This window comes from Fimicolochytrium jonesii (genome assembly GCF_025526975.1).
Source record: "Fimicolochytrium jonesii strain JEL569 chromosome Unknown EV422scaffold_23, whole genome shotgun sequence".
Lineage (NCBI taxonomy): Eukaryota > Fungi > Chytridiomycota > Chytridiomycetes > Spizellomycetales > Powellomycetaceae > Fimicolochytrium > Fimicolochytrium jonesii.
This window is the reverse complement of record NW_026515690.1, coordinates 278063-299383: the sequence shown is the minus strand read 5'-3', so window position 1 is coordinate 299383 and position 21321 is coordinate 278063. Positions and strand designations below refer to the sequence as shown.

General features: G+C 56.2%; 8 protein-coding genes across 8 annotated transcripts; 4 read left to right on the top strand and 4 right to left on the bottom strand.

Moving 5' to 3' along the window:
* Positions 1-27: 27 nt before the first annotated feature.
* On the bottom strand, positions 28-1296 carry EV422DRAFT_193901 (B9 domain-containing protein 1). Its single transcript, XM_053065229.1, has 5 exons — positions 960-1296; positions 682-877; positions 493-592; positions 284-414; positions 28-196 (listed from the first exon to the last, which is right to left on the bottom strand). The coding sequence occupies exons 1-5, from the start codon at positions 1011-1013 to the stop codon at positions 93-95; spliced, it is 585 nt and encodes a 194-aa protein (XP_052923161.1). The 5' UTR covers positions 1014-1296; the 3' UTR covers positions 28-92.
* EV422DRAFT_539010 (uncharacterized protein) lies at positions 1285-4510 on the top strand. Its single transcript, XM_053071021.1, has 2 exons — positions 1285-1766; positions 2177-4510. Exons 1-2 carry the CDS (start codon positions 1558-1560, stop codon positions 4107-4109), a joined length of 2142 nt encoding a protein of 713 aa, XP_052923160.1. The 5' UTR covers positions 1285-1557; the 3' UTR covers positions 4110-4510.
* Positions 4511-4531: 21 nt separating this feature from the next.
* EV422DRAFT_539009 (phosphoribosylglycinamide formyltransferase) lies at positions 4532-5654 on the top strand. The gene has a single exon (XM_053071020.1). The coding sequence runs from the start codon at positions 4683-4685 to the stop codon at positions 5358-5360; it is 678 nt and encodes a 225-aa protein (XP_052923159.1). The 5' UTR covers positions 4532-4682; the 3' UTR covers positions 5361-5654.
* A 489-nt stretch (positions 5655-6143) lies between these two features.
* EV422DRAFT_499321 (uncharacterized protein) lies at positions 6144-7553 on the top strand (the record flags this gene model as incomplete). Its single annotated transcript, XM_053068073.1, has 4 exons — positions 6144-6504; positions 6606-6820; positions 7028-7153; positions 7281-7553. 4 exons carry the CDS (start codon positions 6144-6146, stop codon positions 7551-7553), a joined length of 975 nt encoding a protein of 324 aa, XP_052923158.1.
* Positions 7554-8477: 924 nt separating this feature from the next.
* Positions 8478-10194, bottom strand: EV422DRAFT_569971 (uncharacterized protein; the record flags this gene model as incomplete). Its single annotated transcript, XM_053072826.1, has 2 exons — positions 8478-9934; positions 10014-10194. The coding sequence occupies 2 exons, from the start codon at positions 10192-10194 to the stop codon at positions 8478-8480; spliced, it is 1638 nt and encodes a 545-aa protein (XP_052923157.1).
* A 1089-nt stretch (positions 10195-11283) lies between these two features.
* Positions 11284-13372, bottom strand: EV422DRAFT_193509 (uncharacterized protein). Its single transcript, XM_053065227.1, has 3 exons — positions 12922-13372; positions 12172-12442; positions 11284-12087 (listed from the first exon to the last, which is right to left on the bottom strand). The coding sequence occupies exons 1-3, from the start codon at positions 13275-13277 to the stop codon at positions 11617-11619; spliced, it is 1098 nt and encodes a 365-aa protein (XP_052923156.1). The 5' UTR covers positions 13278-13372; the 3' UTR covers positions 11284-11616.
* A 3669-nt stretch (positions 13373-17041) lies between these two features.
* On the bottom strand, positions 17042-17781 carry EV422DRAFT_538992 (uncharacterized protein). Its single transcript, XM_053071019.1, has 3 exons — positions 17549-17781; positions 17320-17426; positions 17042-17240 (listed from the first exon to the last, which is right to left on the bottom strand). Exons 1-3 carry the CDS (start codon positions 17686-17688, stop codon positions 17143-17145), a joined length of 345 nt encoding a protein of 114 aa, XP_052923155.1. The 5' UTR covers positions 17689-17781; the 3' UTR covers positions 17042-17142.
* A 1722-nt stretch (positions 17782-19503) lies between these two features.
* On the top strand, positions 19504-20580 carry EV422DRAFT_538988 (uncharacterized protein). Its single transcript, XM_053071018.1, has 2 exons — positions 19504-19822; positions 19904-20580. The coding sequence occupies exons 1-2, from the start codon at positions 19623-19625 to the stop codon at positions 20484-20486; spliced, it is 783 nt and encodes a 260-aa protein (XP_052923154.1). The 5' UTR covers positions 19504-19622; the 3' UTR covers positions 20487-20580.
* The last annotated feature ends 741 nt before the right edge of the window (positions 20581-21321 follow it).

Genomic DNA, 21321 nt, shown 5'->3' with positions numbered 1-21321 from the left:
AGGAGGATAGACGCCCCCATTCTTTTTCATTCTGTATGTACACACTCTTACAACCCACACGACACGTTACAATCCCCCCGAACAGTATCACTTCACTTCCCGGTCAAACTCCGCACGACATACCCAAACCTTTCCATATCCTTCGTCCCCACATTCAACGTCACCTTCACGATCCCCTGGCTGCGTACCGTCGTCACTACCAAAAAAACACAAGTGCGTTCATCAATAACGTGCGACTCAAAAAAGACCCTCGCATATGATGTTTGCGTTTTTTTTTGCCAACCTTCCCGCCCCTCATTCCCGGCAATAAACCGCACATCCCGAAACTCAGGCAGCCGGCCGCTCGCCCACGACAGGAATCCGTTTAGGGTTGTTGAGGCGAGGGGGACGAACATTGGGACCTCCAATGTATGTCTATCAACCAACGAGAGGGTGTTACTGCAAAAGAGGATTGGGGCTGAATGCGGAGGGGGCGAAGAGTGCAGGACTTACATCCCAGGAACCCTCGGCACCCTCACCACCCCATAGCCCCTAACCACATCCCTCCCCAACAAATCCGGGCCGTATACCGTCATCAGCATCTGCGGCCACCCTAAGCCCGTTCATCACCGATCAGTATCACGCCCCCTTTTTCCATCCCAACTGGCGACATGCGTGGACCATGATGTTGCACAGGCATACCGTAAGCGTTGGTAGATTTGAACGCGAGGTCGATGGGGAAGTTCCACACACAGCCGGCCTTGCGCGGGTCGCCGCGGGAGAAGAAGAGGTTGGAGAGCGATTGTTGGGTGATGCCTTCCTCGACGCCCGCGACGACGGCCCAGTCCGGACCGTGCACGAAGGAGAATTTGAGGTAGATGTTGTCGTACGATGCGAACTAAACGGAGACGAGATGTTCGTGAGAGGCGGATTATGGCGTTCTCTCGGGATATGCAGGTGCAGGGAACAAACACACATACGTGACCGGACTCGATTTGACCGTTGATGAGGACGGAGAAGAAGGATGTTGCCATTTTGAGAGGGGTGGGAGGTGTGGTGCTGCTGAGTAACCTGTGAGTTCGTCCGGGTGTGGTTCGGTCTGCGTTTTCCGTCCAGATCGAGGAAACGAGCGGGACGACGCGTTACGGACGTGTTTTTGCGGCGACGCGTGGAAGAGCCCGCGACGACCGGTTTTGCACTGAAAGGGGAGGATTGGAGGGTGTTCACGCAGACCCCCCTCGGAATTCACAGCCGAGTTTGCAGAGAGGGTAGGGGATGCATGCGAAGTTTGCCGTCGCATGCACTCTAAACAACTCTGCCCTTTTACCAGTTGAGCGCCTGTCCGAAGAAGGAATGAATGCGGCACCGTTCACGTGACCTTCCGAGTAACGCGTGTGGGGAGTTTATCTCACTTGCCCTGTCGCACCCGCAAAACTCGAACAGGCTGCTCACCCCACACCCAGCGCCCGCATAGAGGCCTATCTGCTTATCAGCAACCACGGCGCCTTGGAAACGGCAAAGGTACATCATTCGCAAGGCCAGCACCAGCCGGGGGCCCCTCACTCCAGCTCTTTTGTCATGTACACCGACTCCCGCCGTCCCCGTGGCAGCGGCCCCCACCGACGAGGCGGCCGAGCCCCGCGCACCACCATCGACAAGGAGTTTCTAATCTTCGGCTACGGCTGCCGCCTGTTCCGCGATGACGCGCTCGCGGGCAGCATCGAGCGCGGCGATATGCTGCAGGCGTGGCGCGGGACGGTTGGGGAGGGGAGGGTGATGATTGATAGGTATAGTATTTGAAGGGACTGCACTGAGTGTTCGATATCAAGATTTGTGTAGATATTATGGTTGAGCAGCGCCGGCCCGTCGAGAGTGAACGCAATTTGGAGATAATGCTGTTCGGCGTACGCACCTGCCGCGCACGGTCTGTCGGTCTGAGATGTATGCCAGATTTTCTGTTTCGGGAGACGGGGACCCGAGAGTTCCGCCATCCGCCAATTCCCTTACTTACTGCCGTAGGTAAATGAGCTCGGAGCGCCTTCAGCGCGTGGAACTCCTCTGCTGTCAACCCTCCGATTCATTATTGGCGGTTGGCAGCGGGGCGACATCTGTGCTGCAGGAGATATGTCCCATCCCGGACAGGCGAACGTTATACCTTGCTTGATCGTCCGCTTATCGAGCATCTTCTGCTCCGTAGGTATGATGTACGAAATCTGCTCGATGATCTATCATCGTTTCCAGACGACGACCTTGACATCACGGGCCAGTTCCAAAGTCCTCGGGAACCGAGTCCTCCCATCGTCATCGAGGTTCATGATGACAGTGATGACGAAAACACAGACACCGTCGATCCCCAGACCGGCACCGACAAGGAGCTAGATCACGAGCGATACCAAGACCTCGACTCCGAGGAAGAAACCCTCTTCGACATGTCCGAAGACGAGCGTGACCTCTACGTGCAAAACAAACGCCGAATGCGCCGTATGGAAGCCGATGGGAAACGATGGGCGCATCGATACGGGTCCTCCTCCCCCTCCTCCGAAGAAGGCGTAGGCTACGAAAAACCCCACCCTGATACCCACCCACCCGAGGAAGACACCGTCCAACCCTCCGACCTCCCCTACCCACCACTCGCAGGCATGCGCGCCCCCTCAACACTACGACTCGCGTCGATCATCGAGAAGACGGCGAAATTCATCGCGGAGAGCACCAACCCGCAAACGGAGTTTATGGTGAAAGCGAAGCAGGCGAGCAATCCCGAATTTGATTTTTTGCAAGTGGGGCATGAGCTAAACGCGTATTATGTGCATGTGAGGGGGGTTATGAAGAGTGGGCTCGTGGGGCTGTTTGCTGGGTATGGGAGTGGGAGTGGGAGCGAAAGCGAAGGTGGCGAGGAGGATGTGGCGACGGCGCCCGATCCCATCATACCGGCAGGAGAGGGGCCGGCTAAGGGGTTAGTGCCCACTGGGGAAGTGGGAGATACCGCTCATACCACCGCCACACTAAAATCCTTCCCCACCCCCGCCGCGCCTGAACCACCACCGCCGACACCAATCGACCCAACTTCACCACCCCCCGACCTGCAAACAGTGATCCAAAAGCTCGCCACCTTCGTCGCCCGCGCCGGCCCGGACCTCGAACAAAAAGTCAAAGCCAAACACCGCGGCGACCCGCGGTTCGCGTTCCTGGTGCCTTGGAACCCGTGGCATGCATATTATGTTGCTGTGAGGGATCAGGCGAGGGATAGGGTTGCCGGGAATACGGTTGATGGTGGTGGGGCTGGGGAGATTGGGGGTGGAGTGGGGGCTGCCGCGGTTCTTGGACCACCTGCTGAGACCGCGGATACGTCGGTGACGATACAAATGGCGGACACCGACGCGGGATCGACCGACGAAGAGCGGAAGGCGGCGAAACGTGCGCAGGCGAGGGCGGCGCTGGATAAAGTCCGCGGGCTGAAATTGCAGGGACGCAAAGGCCCTCCTCCGGAGGCGAGAGCTCAACTCAAATCGCCAGGAGGGGAAGTAAAAGGTGTATCTTTGTCGTCGGACGCTGGAGGGGATGTGAGGGGGGCGAGTGGGGGTGAGGACTATGCTGTTGAGGCGGGGACTGAGATACGGATGAAGAGCAGCAAGCCCGACCAGAGTCGCAGTCCTCGCCGCATGCGTGATCGGAGTCAAAGTCCCACCCCAACCGAGAGTTCGAAACCGCGGAAATCTCGTCACCATACCCGGAGCCCCAACCCCACACAATCCTCAAGACCACCCAAATCCCGCCACCGTACCCGAAGCCCCACCCCGACCCAACGCTCGAACTCAAACTCACGCAGATCCCGTCACCCTAACCGGAACCCCAGCCGCGACTCTCGCACATCCCGCCACCATCACCACACTCGGAGTCCCAGCCCAACTCGCCCCGCCAAACGACGACGCCGCAGTCGCAGTCGCAGCCGTAGTCGTGATGCAACTACCACGGACCGTACCCGGCACCGTCACCGTCACCGTCATGCATCTGACCATGGTCGGCACCACCGCGACAAAAGACGGCGCAGCAGGTCTAGATCTTCATCGTCGTCCGCGGCCAAAGACCGGCGACGCTCACAATCACGATCGCGGTCAAGACGGCATGCATGATGCCCACGCGGCGGCCACGCGAACACCGAACGGCGGGGGGAGGAGTGAGGAAGCGGCGAGAACGGCGTGGTGAAGAGCGAGGGTGGGGTTCGGCGTATTCACGGCAGGGCGGGAGACGGAGGATGGGTTGGGATATGACTTTTTAGGTATTTGTAAATGCAATGGGATGGAATGGAAATGTAGACTGGAACGATGATTGTTTAGGTCTTGCGTTGTGAGGAAAAGGGCCGTCACACCAACTCCTGGTGTGGGATGTCTTCTGGTTGAAAGGGTCTCCACACCACCCCGTCGAGTGTGAAGTCGAAGTCCACATGAAGAAGAACGGGCTGTTTAAACCGCATTGCTCCCACGTGACCGCACCCTCCATTTATATTCTGGCCTCTTCTCTTCCAACGAAACCCTCAAGCTCTCCAGCTCAGCATCACCTACCACCCACCACCAAATACTGTCCTTTCAAAGCCGTCCTCTCTCTCCGCAGCAGCGGCGAAAGGAAGAGACCCAGTAAACTACCGAACGAAAGCCAGTCCCCGTGATCTCTCGGTCGCAAAACCGGCCGGCGAAAAGAAAGCAACCATGGGCGACTCAACAACGCCATTACGGAATCTCCGCATCGTCGTCCTGATATCCGGTAATGGCTCAAACCTGCAGGCCATAATAGACGCCACACAGAACGGACAGTTGAACGGCGAAGTTGCCCTCGTCATCTCGAACCGCAAAGCCGCTTTCGGGCTCTCCCGCGCCGAAAAGGCCGGCATACCCACCGCAACCCTCTCCCTCAAAAAGTTCAAAGACGCCGGCAAAACCCGCGTCGATTTTGATCTCGCCCTCGCAGAAACCATCAAAACAAAACTCGCCGAAGGACGGCCAACGGCCGACAACGAGCCCTACCTGATCGTGCTCGCCGGCTTCATGCACATCCTCTCCTCCGACTTCATCAACCAGTTCCCACCACCCCGCCACGCCATCATCAACCTCCACCCAGCGCTCCCCGGCACATTCGACGGCATAGACGCCGTAGAACGCGCGTTCCATGCTTTTCAAGCGAAATCCATCACCCACACGGGCGTCATGATCCATAAAGTCATCCCGGAGGTGGATAGGGGGGATGTCGTCTTGCAGGAGACGGTGAAGATCTTGGACACGGACACGTTGGAGACGCTAGAGGAGAGGATCCATGAGGTTGAACATCGGTTGATTGTGGAGGGTGCTAGGGTAACGCTGAAGAGGCTTGTTGAGGGGAAGGGGCTTTGAGGGGAGGATCGTACAAACCCTGTGCTGCCGATGTCTGCACACGCCAGCCTGCATCCCACATTTAGCCCCTTCTCTAGCCACATAGCAAATGCATCCCACATTTGCAAACATATGCCCCAGCTGCAGGACCATTACCACACCATCCCATGTATGTAGAAAAAGCTCAATATACCCTCACACCTCCATTTAGTATACATACATTCGCTGCCCGTTACATCACCAATGCTACATACACCGTCCGCTAGTCCTTCGTTAAACATAACTCAAAATACATAAAGGACGCTCAATGACGGGACACGAAAAATGTCCGAGTTCACGTTTTAAGCTTACAATTTCTGGTTCGGCTTACAGCATCCATGCCCCTTTGGATCTCCCCTTCCCGACGATTTCTGTGCAGACGCCTCGTCTGACAAGGAAGACTCTCCAAAAATCTCTCATCACCCTTCTCTGTGACTTCTCCTACGTTCGTTTCGCGGCAGAAGGTTGGAGACCCGATAGATACACCTTTGAACAGATAGATATACGATCGCATAGTTGGCTACGTTCGTCACATCGCCCGGTTCCGAACATCCCATCGAGCGTTGACGAGGTGGGTTCTTATTGTGTTGATGGGTGGGTTGCGATGTCTTCGTCGGGGGTTGTGTTGTCGCACTCCCCGTGTTCTGAATCTGCTGATTGCCAGAGAAGTGACGGATAATTCGACAGCGCGGCGCCACGCCCATTCTCCGCCCAAACACCGTAGAATACTCCTGCACAGCACATTTTTCGAATAAAACGGTAAAGATGTCGACAATCGACACCGTCATCGGCGGGACCACCATCATCGCCACCCCCGCTTACGCCGGATTCGTGCCTAACCTCAAGCACCAGTACGGGCAGACGTACGGGAACGCCACGCGGCATATACTGAGGATGGATCCGACGATCAAGGCGGGCGTGTTGCAGAGGGAGGTTGCGAGGAGGAGGGGGGAGGGCAGGGAGACGGCGGGGGTGGGTGGGCACAGGGGTGGGGTGGCGGGGCCTGGGGGAGATGGAGGCAATGGGAGGGGAGGGGAGAGGGGGAAGGAAGGGGAGAGAGCGGTGGGGTTGAAGAGGGCGACGGGCGATGATCGGTTTTCGTTCCCGCCGGTGCCGGGGTACACTGGTGAGTTTCAACTGAGTTTGCCAAATCAGCCCCATGGCATTGGCCAAGAAGCTGTAACATAACACAATGCTCAACATCACATCTCCCACGTTATGGACTAGGCTACATCCCGCGCGCCCAAGAACACTTCGGCCACCCGTACGTCGAAACCACGCAATCCTCGCTCTCCGACTTCCACTCCATGCTGGACGCCAAAAAACAGCTTCCGGTCCGCATCAAGGCCATCGTCGCCGACCGCGCCAACGGGACCTACAAACGCCACCCCACAACCACATCTACATCGCAGAACAATCTAGCAAACTCACCCTACCGCCCCGTCCTGGCCTCCACAAAACGCGGTACACCCGCCCCACCCGGCGGCTTTGCGTGCGGGAACGCTTCGGGGGCCTCCGACTACGCCCCCGTCTCGGGCGTCCGGAAAGTCGCCGCGACAACAGCCCGCGGCGGCCCGCACCCGTCCTTCACGTACTCGGCGGACATGCTGGGCGTGGGCCCGAGGTGCGCGGTCGTCGAGGGCCGCGAGGTGGTGGTGCCGCCGAGCCCGATGGACGACGCGAGTCCGTATAAGATGCCGAGGGGTCATCCCAGTAAGACCTTTGTCGGCGGGTATACCGGGTTTGTGCCGAGGTTGCAGAATCATTTTGGGGAGGTAAATGTCTCTCTTTTACTTCCGGGGGAGGGGGAGCGGGTTCTGTGGATTCCTCCAGTTTGGCATTGCTGATGAAAATCCTTGCGTTTTCTCCCCATCTTCCTCTCTGACATCTACACGCCCACAGACGTACCCCGACAACGTCCGCAAAGCCCTCGACGACTTCACCGCCGACACCTCCCGCGCCGCGTCCGCCTCCAGCCACCCGTACACCCACCAAGCATACACAACAACGACAACAACGCCAACCCCGCACTCCGTCCGCCCCATCCCGGGCTTCACCGGCTTCATCCCCGGCAGCCGCAGCCAGTACGCGCAGACGTTCGGGCAGACCGCCGAGGTCGCCTATGCCGTCTTCAACGCCGATAAGGAGGGGTCAGTAGTCTCAGAGTTCCGGTAACATGTTCGAGAAATGCCTTTTTTTGATTTGTGTTTTTTTTTTCTTTTTCGGAAAAACAAAAAGCAGACGAGGAACCAAGCCCTCGGCCTCGGCAGCGAAACTAGCCCTCGGCACCACGGACCATCTGGCGTTGGTCGAGAGCAGGCCCATCGCGGGGTACCGGGGCCACAGTACGTGCTTCCTCTTCCCCGTCTTCCCCCTTTTCTTCCCGCCGTTAACCACCACCCTCCCTCATATCTCGTTGTCCCCCGTGTGTATCTCACAGTTCCCAGGTAAGGCCGTTTACTCTCATCGCCCCGCACGATCATAGCGACGCCCTTCATTAACCTTTTTCTGCTTTTTTTGGATGCCAGTTACCTCTTCCACGGCGACCGGCCCTACGCGATCGACACGCGCGCCTGTCTGGAAGACTTTGACCGCGTGCAGCGCGGGGGACGCGCTGCGATGGGGTTCATCTAGCCTCATGGTTCTAGTGAAGTGGAATTCAGCTGGAGTAGGGTAGAGTTGCTGACGGGTATTGCAGTTGGGCGGGAGGGGTTTAGAGGTGGGGGGGTAGTGTAGCGAGTGTTGTAGCGTGGACAGTTAGCGAGGGACAGACATGGGGGGGTGGGATATGCGTGCGAGCTGTTTTTTTTTTCCCTAATGAGATACGAATTGAACCGAATTTCGTGTGCGAGACTGTCCAAATCGACAGAACATTCGAACACCGTTTTCAGAGGTCCATCCACGGTATGATTGATAGCGTACGCCGTATCACTTCACATTTCTCAAAAACACAAACAGGAAAAAAAAAAAATGCCTATCTCCTACGCCAAAAGTCGGGACGGGTGTGGTAATCTACAAAAACATCTAAAGAAAAAAGAAAACGTATATATGTGGGATATATATCCACGAGGCCGCTATACGTACTCTACAAAAAAGAATCTAAAAGAACGCCGCAACGGCCGCGATGAGGGCGGCCGCGACACCTGCGGAGCGCACGGTGGTGGCGGAGGAGACGGGCTCGTCGGTTGGGGTTGAGGTTGGGGTTGAGGTGTACGTGTACGTGACGGGGTCGGCGATGGGGATGTCTGTGGTGAAGACGTCGGTGGGTTCCGCGGTGGGTTCGTCCGTGCATGTCTCTGTCTCGGTAGGCTCCGGCTCATCGGTGCACGTCTCGGTCTCGGTAGGAGGGGCCTCAACGGTACTGGTCTCCTCCACGGTGGTCGTGGTCGTCTCCTCGTCATCGCAGGCCTCGGTGGAGGTGGTTTCCGTAGGTTCGGCAACGGGGGTAGTAGGGTTCGAGGGGACGTCGGTAGGCTCGCTGGTGGGCTTCGAAGGGGTGGTGATGGTGGTAGGCGGGTCGAGGGTGACAGTCTCAACGGCTGAGGTAGTGGTTGAGGAAGTGGTGATGGTCGGCGGGTCGCTGGTGACAGTCTCGATGGCTGAGGTGGTCGTCTTGACGGTGGAGGTCGCGCGTGTGGAGGTCGTGCGAGTAGATGAGGTGGTAGCCGCCTTGGTGGAGGAAGTGGTAACCGCCTTGGTCGAGGATGTGCCACCAACAGGCTCCACGCCCTTCTTCCTATAAACCTCCGTCCCCAAACACTGGCCTACGGGCTTCACAGTCAACCCCAACGTTCCCGCCTTCATCCTCTTCCCAATCGTCTCAATCGTCTTCAAATTCGCATTCATGCTCTGCGGGCCATGGTCATGCATCAAGCTAATGAACCCAGCCTGTTTCTTCATCCAGCTCTCCTCGGTCTTGACCAATTTCGCCACCTTCTGATCAAACGTCAAACTGCCATCCCCAACCACTTCCGACTCGTGCGCGTCCATGTCCGGCGTGTCCGTCCACACGATCGCGGTGTATCCCAACGCTTCGGCGATGTAGCGCACACGGTCGTCCATGACACCGTACGGCGGCCGCCAGAACTTGGGGACCAGACCCGTGTGTTTGAAGATGATGGCTTCAGTGTACTTGAGCTCGGCAACGATCTGCTCGTTGCTCAGGGACGTCATGGGGTGGTGGTTGTAGGTATGGATCGCCAACTCGTTTCCGTCTTTCACGGCAGCGTTCAGCGGGTCAGGGTTGAACACCGCCGGTCCACCCTTGATGAAGAACGTAGCTTTGATCCCCGTCTTCTTGAGCGCGTTGTACACGTCGAGGGAGGAGAGGGTGTCCTTGGCGTCGGCGGTGGGGTCCGGCGTGTACGGCCCGTCGTCAAAGGTGAGACCCCAGGTGTTGGCGCCGGGGCACCGGTCGACATCTTTGCTCTGGATGACGTGCGTGGTGGCCCAGAAGTGGGCTTTGACGGGGTCTTCGCGGTATTGCAGGGATGCGGGGTCGTTGCCGATCGAGGGTTTGAGATTGAGGAACTTTGCGGGGACGACTTCGTTGACCCCTGCGAAGCGATATCAATGTACACCAGTTTAGCGCAACGTCCGTAGTATGCGGGTGGGAGGGAAGTTACTACAACTTACAAGCAACAGCCTCAGTAACAAGCTTCTCCTTCAAGAACTTGGCAGGGATAACGTTTGCCTCGTCCCAGTCCGGGAACTCCGCCGGCACAGGCGGCGGGAACGAGGGGGGCGTGGCGGCATCGACGACGACACTGGAGACCGCGAGCAGCGCCGCGAAGGCGAGGGTGGTCTTTCCGTACATAGGAGGGGTAACGAAAAAACGAGTAAGAGGGGGGGGTATGGGGTATGGAAGCGGCGAGCGGGCGGGGTGGTGGTACTGACGAGCCTTTATGAAGATAATCTTACGAGGGGGGCGGGCGGGGCGAGGCATTGCTCTCATATCACCGCCCGTTATGGTTATCACCGCCCACATGTTGTAGCCGGAGTTTGATATGGGAAAAGCAACGATACCACGCGCCCCCTCGACATGGGTGGTGCCCATTCGCTCGGGCAGAGACATGGCCCGCCGCCCGGGGCACAGGAAAGTCTGCGAAAAACGTTCCCAAACGCAACGCCGCCGCTGAACCCTGATGTTGATCAAAAAATTTCCATCTCATTTGACCGCGTGAAGTTTTTCGCCACTTAAACTAAAACGGTGTGCGGCTGGAATGATTGTTGGTACCGCTGGGGACGGGGCGTGCGCAAGTTCGTGGACGGTACAATAGAACCCGGCATAATCGCCACGCCGAAAAGCCGGACAACGTTTCATTTCAAACTCACCACAGGAACGAGTGTTGGCAAGCAGCGCTATTGGTGCATTCCGACTGCTAAAAAAGCCCCTCCGAACAATGAGGGAGTGACGGTCGTTGTTTGTTGTCGCCAACCTGTCAATTTGGCACCTGTCTGAATTCAGCTCGGATGGACGATGAGTGACCCAACGACGCTTTACGTAGTACGTACCAGTCCCGAAAAAGACAACGATTGACAGTCTCCAACAGCCATCATCCCTACACTTCATTGAACCTCACCCCCTCTCAACATGACAATCGGTCGGGTCCGTGATATTATTTTCAAGGACGTACGCGTACACTGATCGAGTCTCGTCAACGAAAGACCGCCCAGTGAATCCCCCGCAAAATGTGCGAATGATAGCATCTGAATCCGCGTAGATGCCGGACGGGTTGGGCAAGGTGATGGATGCCGCCGAGGAAGGGCCTTAGGAATTGTGTGGCCTTGCTTGCCTTCCGGATGCTTGGAAGTGAGTCGACGACAAAAACATATGCGCTCCCTCCCTACGTGCGTCGACTTCATACTTCAACGACATGGATGAAGTGTGAATGTCCATGCCCTCCGGTCCCGATATTCCCCAACCAACCCCGTCGCCCGACACTCAGATATGGCAAGATTTCACATAGCAAAGAGGGATGTGTTTGTTGCCATGACCAATGTTTTATATTTTTGTACGTGAGGCACGGAACGAGAGAGAGTATAAGCGAGAAGAGATCATGTTTTGATCCGAGCGTGCGTTGTTGGGGGATGTTTTGGAATCGGGTGTGACATAGTACAGGGGGATTCGCGGGGGGATAAACAAAAATGGGATACGGGACAGAGACTGCGAGCGGCACACACCACACAGCGGAAAGAGAGATTTGCAAACGGTTCATCAACCTCGCCTGCGCTCGCCCTATTCCTGCTCCGCTTCCTCCTTAACCTCCTCCTCCTTGCTCGGCGGGGTCTGGTACGCCATAGCAACCTTGATAACCAACTCCCTCCCATCCACCACAATATTCTTCAACTCCTGCAACACCTTGTGCTGCTCCGCTTCATTCGCGAGCTCGACGAATCCAAAACCCTTCGAGCGGCCGTTACGGAGCTTGACGACGTGGACGGACGCGACGGAGTAGCCCTTGAAGATCGAGGCCAGGTCTTCGTCGTCGACTTTGAAGGGGAGGTTTGCGACAAAGATTGTCGTCTTGCTGGTTTCGCCTGTGGTGTCGCGGGGGGATCGGGGGGTGCGGCTGGCTCCGCGGCCTCGGCCTCCTCGGCTGCCGCGACCACGGCCCCGGCTGCGTGAGCCAGCTTCGCCGTCGTGGCCTTCGGTACCCTCTGTGTATTCGTGCTCTTCTTGGTCGACCCGAGCACCTCCTTCCTCGCTCTGCGGGGATTGTCATGGAAAATTTAGTGCATATTCCAGGAGCGTGGATCGAGTAAAGATCCCTCTCCAGCGTCCAAAACTTACAAAGCTTCCACGTCCCCTCCCACGGAACGCGCCCCGTCCGCCCCTTCCACGTCCACGTCCAACCCCACGCCCACGACCCCTGAACCCGCCTCTTCGTCGGCGAGGTTCGTTGGGATCCTTGTCCTGAGCCCGTTCCACACTGATCGTTCGGCCACCGATGTCTGTCGCGTTCAAGAGCTGGACAGCCTTGTCAGCGTCTTCGTCCCGCTCAAAGGAGATGAAGCCGAAGCCCATGGAGCGGTCGCCCCGGGTGATGACGTTCACTTCAGCGCTGTAAGGAGGAAACCGTAAAAAGTGGTTAGAGATCCTTTCATGTCAGACGGGCGAAGCGATGGTTGGATGGCTGGTCGATCGTTGACCCGACACCCTGCTCTCTCCGCTCGCGACGAGGATGTTGGGGGCGGTGGGCGGAGCGTAGCTCGCTTCGGCTCGCTAAGAACCGTGGTTGGGGGAAGCATTGCGCCTCTGGCACAAGGTAGGCTCGCTCTGGTCGCGCTCGCTGTCGCTCGCAAAGGCGTTCAGTCTGGGCGACCTCGCTGACGCTCGATCTCGCCTAGGGCTCGCCTGCCTCAAGCATTTCTGCTCTTCGCTTCGCTCGGCCCAGTCCGCATTCGCTCCAGGTCACAGGCTCCTTCCGCGAATCAACCGCTCGCTGACGCCTCGCGTCCCTTGCAAAAATCATCCGCTCGCTGACGCTCGCGTCGCCCAAATCACACTCCTCTGTCAAAATCGTCCCTTTTCAAAACCTACATTGCACCAGCATTACCGAAAGCCACCTCCAACTCCTCCTTCGTAACCTGGAACGGCAAGTTCCCGACAAAAACCTTGGCAGTGTTATCATATTTCGGTGCCGTGGAAGCCGGGGACGTCACATCTCCATCGCCATTCTCATCTCCATTGGTGGTCGCAGTCGCAGTAACACCCTCCTCAGCTTCGGTCTTTACATCGGTGTTTGTTGTCTTTTTCTTGTTGGTCCTCTTTCTGGGCTTCTTTGTCTTTTCGCCACCTTCGGCGCCAGTCGCTGGCGAGTCGTTGACGGAGAGGTTTTGGAGTCCGTCGACGAGATCGTCCTGGGTGGGCTTTTTGACTTCGGTTTCGTTGGCCATTTTTGCGGGGCTGATCTTCTGTAATGAGGGTCGTTGAGAGTCAGTACGGGTATGCGAATCGTGCGTTGCGAGTGGGGATATTTCGTGTGGTGGGAGTAATCTCTACCACAGGTGGATGATCTCCCTACAATGCTTCAAGATCACTGTCAAGATGCACTCCGCGTGCCGGATCGCATTCCGCCGGAAGAAGCCCATAGTCCAACATGTCCCTATAACTGTCTTGCTCCAGGCACTCTCGCTAGCCTCTCCATTTCCAGTATGATGCTCGCCCGTGATCTCCGCGATCTTGCGCCTCGAAATGACCCCAACTTGTCCACCGCTCCATCCATCCATCCATCCATCCATCCATCCATACTCGTGAATCCAAACATTCATCCATCCATCGGTTGCATCCAAACGCACCTCTTCTCAGTGGGCGGGTGGTAGGGGACGGGCGAGAGGGGTCGGTTAATCCTCCTTTGATGGTCGAGGTTGGTCTTGACGTTCTGTTCTGGTCTTTGTTGCTGCTGAGCTGGTGGTGCCTGCGGTCGACTATAGATTGTTTAGACAGAGTGCGGCTAATCAGTGGAGGTTGGCAAGTGCCGTGTTGCTAATCAGAGACGATTAGAGACTTGGAAGTTTTGGTTTGACATAAAGTGACGGGTCCCACAGTCATCATATCATCTGACGAGAACAAGCCCGCGTTCCTGTGAGTACTAATAAAGGGGTTGCGTCATCCAAACGTGGCTGTTTGTTGACGTTCGCAACAGCTTACAAACAAATGAACCTCCCTAGTTAAATAGGTACCTGTTCTTCCGTCTGAATCAGAAACCTCCAAAGGCCCTCATCATCATGCAGCACAACAAGAGCACACTCATCCGCCGCACGTACAGTACCAGGTCAGAGGACCCTCCTCGAGCACGGCAGAAGCCTCTGTTTCTGCTCCAGTTCAAAGCTCGACGTCGAAGCGACCCATTCCCGAAACCCGGTCCACCCATCTTCAAAAGAACACACTTCCGAAAACACGCACAGCGACAACGAAAGAACATAAAGTGAGCAGTAACGCTCTAAACCTCGGGCCTCATACCGCAGCAACTACTGTGCAACTTGTACGAGCCCTCTTCCGTCGTCACCAAACGCAACGCGTCCCCAACCACATCTTGGAAGATGGAACCTACCGCAAACATACAGTAGCTGGTTCACGGAGTGGACCGCCCAACAGCGAAAGCCGGCAATAGCACCATAGATCACGTAGGCATCACAGCTTGTACGGGGGGGCGCTTTTGTCCTCACGCGGACGATGCATGCAACACGAGCGCTTTATCGAATGGTTGAAGCGTCAAGGTGGGCACGTCGACGCATCGAAAGCTGCCCTATAAGCGATTCCACCCCTCTCTTACCGTTGGATTGTGCACCGCCGTCTGCCATGCGGTCGTTTTACTTCACTGCCTGATGGCAGGAAAGGATGCGGAAGCAGTGTTTCCGCTCCCCAAACGGTCAGAGCTCTTACGTCGATTTTTTCGTTGCGCTGATGGTGACCGTTGCGCGGGACGTACATGACGGTGGTGGCTCTGCTCTCTTCGAGACGCCGACGGCTTGAGCAATATTGATGGAACGGGATTCGCAGAGAAAGTCAACCCTTTGGGCAGGGATCTCAAGATCCAAATGCCAGCCTGAGGCTTCCCCTTCCTCGGCTGCCGATGCCCTCGTCCGCTTAAAATCCGAGGCGGACGACGTTACGGAAAGATTAGAGCGAACGTAGGGTATTCCGGAGTGGTCGTCTGAAAAGCATCGAGTCCTGCGAAAGCTTCGGATATCCACATTTTGCAGGACGACCCACACCGCCAGATGCAGCGACAGTTTCATAGATCCATAGGATGAACAGTGAAGCCAACCAAGAGTCCGTTTCCTCTTTAGTCACTCGCAAAGCCGAGCAGCGTGATTAAACTCACGACGCAGAAGGGACCGGTCACGCACGGCTTTGGCTCATCACGCACTTTTGGATTCCTCGCTTAATCTCAATTGTCTGGCTCACGTTTCGTCTCCTCTCGTTGAGTTCGATTGACTAATGCGATTCCGAATGGGCCCGGCGTTGAGGCCAGCGATGCTGGGGTTAGGGCAAACTATGAGAATGGCGGGGAGTTTGCATTTCAGAGTGTTTGACGTTCTGCTACCGAGGTGGCCCCAACGAGCCGTACCCTACTCCGTGACGGTAAGTTTCGGCGAAGTTGGGTCGCGCAGAAATCTGAGCTCGCCAAGCTTGACTCATTGATGCCTGGGGAGTGGAACCTCTGGCGTTTGGGAATTGGTTCATACGGAGAGATTCTTGCTTGCCACCGATGCATGAAGCGCGGCAAGGGGGACGATGTGGTAGGGCCGCGCTCTTTTGTCCGTCATCGGCCTAGGACATGGGCAACAATGTATCACCGAATGAGTGCCGCAACAGCGATTCGTCTCTTCAGATGGATGATCTTTCCGGACACAGCAGCGGAAGCCTAGGGTTAAGACCGAATAGGTAACAAGCGCTGCAATGCGGATGTCATAATCTATTCCATGGGATGCCGCGATATGGGAAGAACTCCCGAGCCAAGAAGCGACACGCGACAGGAAGGGATCTCATATTGGAGGTGGAATGCCACATGGGTGTGGGCTGTCCCAACCTCGAAGCGCCATAAATCTGAAAATCTTCAATCCCCCGCAACGTGCTCACGCCTCCGCAGCCGATGATGGCTACGAGCAGGTCATGGAAGGAAAGCACCAAGCCAATGGCGGGTTATCCTGGAACGAGGAAAAGAAGAACGGGACATCTCACCAACAATTGAGATCGAACAAACTGCAACATCAAGTCTGAACATGAAGAAAGCAGCTAGACAGGATGGCATGTAAAACACCATGTCCCAAGAGGGAGGAAAAACGCCTCCAAAACGGCAAAGAGATTTGGAGTCATTTGGCCATCTTTCGAGTGCTTAACATTGCGCGAACTTGGAACTTGCCACCTGGACGTCGAGACATATCAAAATACACGGCTTGGATGATATTATGAAGCGCTGGAGGGCGGGCACCGACTGCGCGGAGGAACCGGATGTGGTCTATGTGTTTGTGTCCGTACTGGAGGAACACGAACGCGGACGGCCGAGTTCTTCGCGATGTGTGCGATGTTCTTTACACCGCGCGGGTGCGAAAAGCATAGGAAGTCCTCGGCACTGGGTGAAATATGTGGAACGTGTGGTGAAGGGAAAGGAAGCGCTTTTTCAAAGATGATGAAGACATGGGGAATGAACTTGGAAGAGATAATGTTACATCATGGCCATTGCCAGCCGTCGAATCCGAAAAGCACTGAAGCTCGACGCCACTGCGTGTGCGACGTGTCCTGGAAGGACGCCTTGGCTTGGGGTTCGGAATCTCACCGCGCTGGTGTAGGATCGTTGATGAAAAAACCCCTCCTGTGCCAGGACATGCTCTGTTTCGGGTGGAACACATTCGATTCGCTGTGTATCGACTAGGGTCTCCCGGGCAAGCTGACGCTGATATTCGCGGGCGTTCCCAGCGCTTGGTCTCGTTGGCCCCGCGCATGTTCACCACGCTCTCTGTCTCGCCGTCATTTCGAAGACCACGGACGTTTCGCCAAGAATAACAGATGCACCGTCGACATCGCAGCCATATGGAGAGGTGGATATGAATGCAGAGCATCGAGTGCTCGGTTTCTAGAATGCATCGATGACGGTGGCTGCATACGGCCACGAATCGACGAGGCTCATCCCAGAACCCCGTATACCCATTTCATCCCTCAGAATCACTTTCATTCTTCTATTCCATAAATTACACCCCACCTATATATATACATCTACCATCCTCCCCTGCGCCCACATCTCTCGGTATGCTCCTACTACGCCACCGGCTCCCCAACCTCCACCAAGATCCGCTTATACATCGACCCAGCCGACGTGCACTGCCGCAAATCCAGCGTTACGGGGTCCTTGCCCGCTACAAAAAGACCAATTGCATTGGTGAGTCAGACTGAAATCAACGGGGCGGTCCCAACGGGGAAACGAAACCAACGTACAGGACATGAGCTCTATAGAGCAGTGATCAGCTTCCTCCTCGGCGGTCGTGAATGTGATGTGCGGGTTGGCGGCGTGCAGGCGGGGGAGCTCGTTCACGTAGAGCGAACTATTGAGCGAGGGAGCGAGGTCAGTACATGGAGTGAATGACACTCCTAGCTCGCTCCGGTCACCAGTGCACATCCATCCACTGCCACCACATTTCCCCCCAGAAGGCATGTCAAAACGCACCTCAACCCCCCCTTTGCGGGACATGCGTCGTTCCCGAATGTGACGGCGATTGTCTGGAGCGTGGGCAGTTTGGTCTGCGACCCGTTGCCGACAGCGAGGTTGCGGGTTAGCGAGCGGACGGAGAATGACTTTATTAGCATCTTTGGGGTAGGGTGGAAGGATGTGGGTGGGTATGAGATGTGCCGAATGTCAGAATGCTAAGAGTTGGGACTTTTGCTCAGCGTCTGCTGGGACGTCTGGGTTGGGACTCGTCGGGAATCACGCGGGATGAGCGTTTGCTCGCACAGGTGAGGCTCGGGCGCAACAACATACATATATATACAGTCCATCGCACAGATACAGTACGAAGCTCCTCGTTTGGCACCGTCAGCACTCTCTCACACCAGCGATTCCGCCCAGCGGGCCTGCCGAGCGCCTGATTCCGCGTATAAAGGCGGAGTCGGCACTCTAACGACGGTCCCACACCCGCCCCCACGGCACCCGCAACAGGGACGAAAGGGGTTGCGAATGCTCCGAAAGAAACCTTCACTGCGGAACACTTCCCACGCTGTCTGATTGGGACCCCGGTGCAGTTCTCTGGACTCCAGCTGGGGACGATACAGTGAAGTCTCCCGGACGGCAGTCGTCTGGAGTAATTCAAGAGTATTCGGTATGTAGTAATCCCAATGTAAAAGATGGGTAGGTCCTAGCCAAAACCCCAAATAAGCCATAAACAGCTTGAGCATTTACCTCCCTGAACTGGAAGCCTGCAGGCAAGTGACGCTGAGGAGGCCTGCTGTGGGAGGAGGATTGAACACTATTTGTCCCGGGATACGATGGGTCCGGTCTGGGGGTTTGCGCAGGTACGAGACACGTTCGACCCCACAATAGGAAGCGCTTTGCGGGAGTAGGAGAGGGGATCACATCTGTGGTGAGTTATCAGAGGTAACGGTGGCGGTCTTTGGGTGACGATCCATGCATTGCAGTAGATATCAGACGTACACACACGGGTTGATGGACGTTGCGGGCTTCGACAGCGACCCTATCACCCTACGCGGGGGGGGGCGGGGGGGGGGGGGGGGGGGGGCAAGAAGCCGGCGTCAGCATCTCCTCTCGAGACGCAAGCACGTTAAGCGAAAAGGAAGAGGGAGAGTTGAGTGATTAGCACGATACCCTGAAAATTACCAACGAAGGGCGTATCTGTGTGGGATCACTAGCAGATGATGATTTGAGCGACATTGGGGAAAGAACCAAGCAAGCCAGCCTTGGGCACTGCACCATATTCCACTCTTCCTCGTTAGTGAATGGAGTCTCTGCTTTGTTCACGGAAGGAGACTGAGGAGGGATACGGTTTGGCATCAGTACCACTGGGACTGGCGGCAGAAGAAGACCGTGAGGGCATACAGCGGTCCAAACGCTCGGATTGCCGTCGGCGCACGTATCCAGCTGCCGAATTCGAAGGACTGACTGCATACGGAGTGTCACATACTGTCTTTTGATTGCAATCTCTCGAGAAGCGTCCCAAGCGGTCCGCTGGTATGATTCGAGGTCGAAACATCACGCAGCCTTGCCGTTGTAGTAGCCCATTGAATTTCATGGATCGCTCAAGTTGGAGCGTTCGTTTATGAGGTTCCAGTGATGATCGGATTCACCTTGGTGTAAAAGTCGGCTGAGTGGTACAGGCACGTGATCAGTAGGAGGTTTATTAGAGGATTAGATATGTCCTTCCCATCGCCTCTTCTCTTTCCCCTTTTCTTTCATCTTTCACCGTCGTCGTTGTAAGTACATCTATTTGAAACCCACCCACCCACACCTTTAAGGCAGGGGAACGTGAGGTCTTCAACCCAATACACGTCTGATCCAACACATGTGTATTCATTGCAGGGTGGGAGTGCACGAGAACGGAAGCCGGCGTTGGGACACTGGGGAGGGTTGGCACGAACGAGCGCGTCGCTTGTCAAACGCGTTTCCAAATGCTTGCGGCTGACTTACGTACTCAATAATGCCCGCATGAAACGCGTTTCTCCCCCAAGAGAAGCCTCCCACCGTTCATTCCCCTTTCCTCCCGTCAATCTCACATCCATCTACGCACTCTATGCATGTATGCAGGGAATCGCAATGTGGGTTAGGGTCCGGTATAAAACGACTTGGTGGTGGCTACTCCCCCCCTTCACACTCACACACATCTTCCAAATCCACCCACAACGACGATCAAAAAATGCACATCTCCTTCCTCGCATCGCTTCTTTTTGCTACTTCCGCACTCGCGGCTCCCGCTACTCTATGCGGTGCTGGGTATGTAATCAGCGCTCAACAAACCATCATCATATTCAAGTCCGGTACTTGTTACTAAATCACTGTTGATATTTCATCCAGTCTGACACCTTGCGGCCCAGACTGCTTCAAACCATCGGAAGGACTGTACCACTGCGTCAACAACAGGATTCAACAAGGGCCTGGCGCCAATAATGCACCAGCACCTCCGGCAAGTGCACCTCCTGCTGCCCCAGCGCCGGCCCCGCAAGCTCCTCCTCCCGCGACTGGCGGGGCGCCCTCATCTCTCATTCCCGCAACAAACGTCGTTCCCGGCAACCCTGCATGCCAGGGTGACTCCGTCGGCCCAGTCAACGGCGTCCGAATCCCCTGTCGATGCCCAGTCACAGACGCCCAACTCTCCGCCGCCGTCTTCCAACAAAACCCCAATCTCCCCACCGGCCCCGACCTCGACTCGACCCTCATCCGGTTCCAGCAGACCCTCGCCACCCTGCAGACGTTCAAATGTCCCGCGGCTAGTACCCAGATCAAGGGCAAATTGGACAAGCTGGGCGCGTTGAAGGCGAGCGGGAGGGCGGTCTCGGTTGAGGAGGTGAATGCGGCTATCGCCATCACGACGGGCGTGTTCAGACCGGTTCTGGTTGGGGCGGCTGGGCCGGGGTTTGAGGGGCAGCCGAGGCAGTAGGTTGTCATAGTTGTCATAATTGTAGATATTGTACATATCATATATAGCTGGGAATTTCTGCAAGTGGAATAAACTGAATCTTGGGTACTCTTACATTGCTCTGATTACATTGATTGCGTGCTTCTTGCTCTGTTGAATGATGATAGGAGACGGTGGATGTGGAATCGACGGGTTGCGAGCACTGTACCGGGCTTCTCATGTGCGGACAGAAACGCACTCGGCCTTCCTCACCCCAATCCTACTCCTCCTACAGAAGCACCGTCCAGCCTCCTTGAACATGACGGCGTATATGTACGTAGCTGACAGCAAGCAGTGGCCGTTGGGGGTCATGCGGTGCGCCCCCTGTCCTGTGCATGGCCCATGCTCGCCAGCCTCGGATTACGCCGATGGCATTGAACACGTTGGAGGGGAAGATGTTGGGGGTGATCGCGCCGAGCGACAACGCGCTCACGTCGCCACAAGTCCATACGAATGAGTATGCACTCTTCGAGTAGTCGTGGTTGCGGTGGTTGCGACCGGAGCACTCTCCGTGCTGGTGCCCTCCACTTGCTTGTGGTGGGCTCCTTAGAAAGGCCTGGAGACTTTTGATTTGAAGTTCTACTCACCCGTAGTACATCTGAAAGCGCTGGAAAAATGAACTTCACTTAGTCTCGTTCTTACTTGTTGTTTCACTTAAAGGTTGATGGCAAACGGCTGGCTATAAGCCACTAATAAAACGGCTCCGGCTCCAGCCGGGCTCAAGTATGACGGCTCGCGGCTCGGCTCAGTACGCATCGTCTGCACCTAGGTAACCTCTGGAAGCATGTCAAATCCCATGAATCCACGGGCACTATCC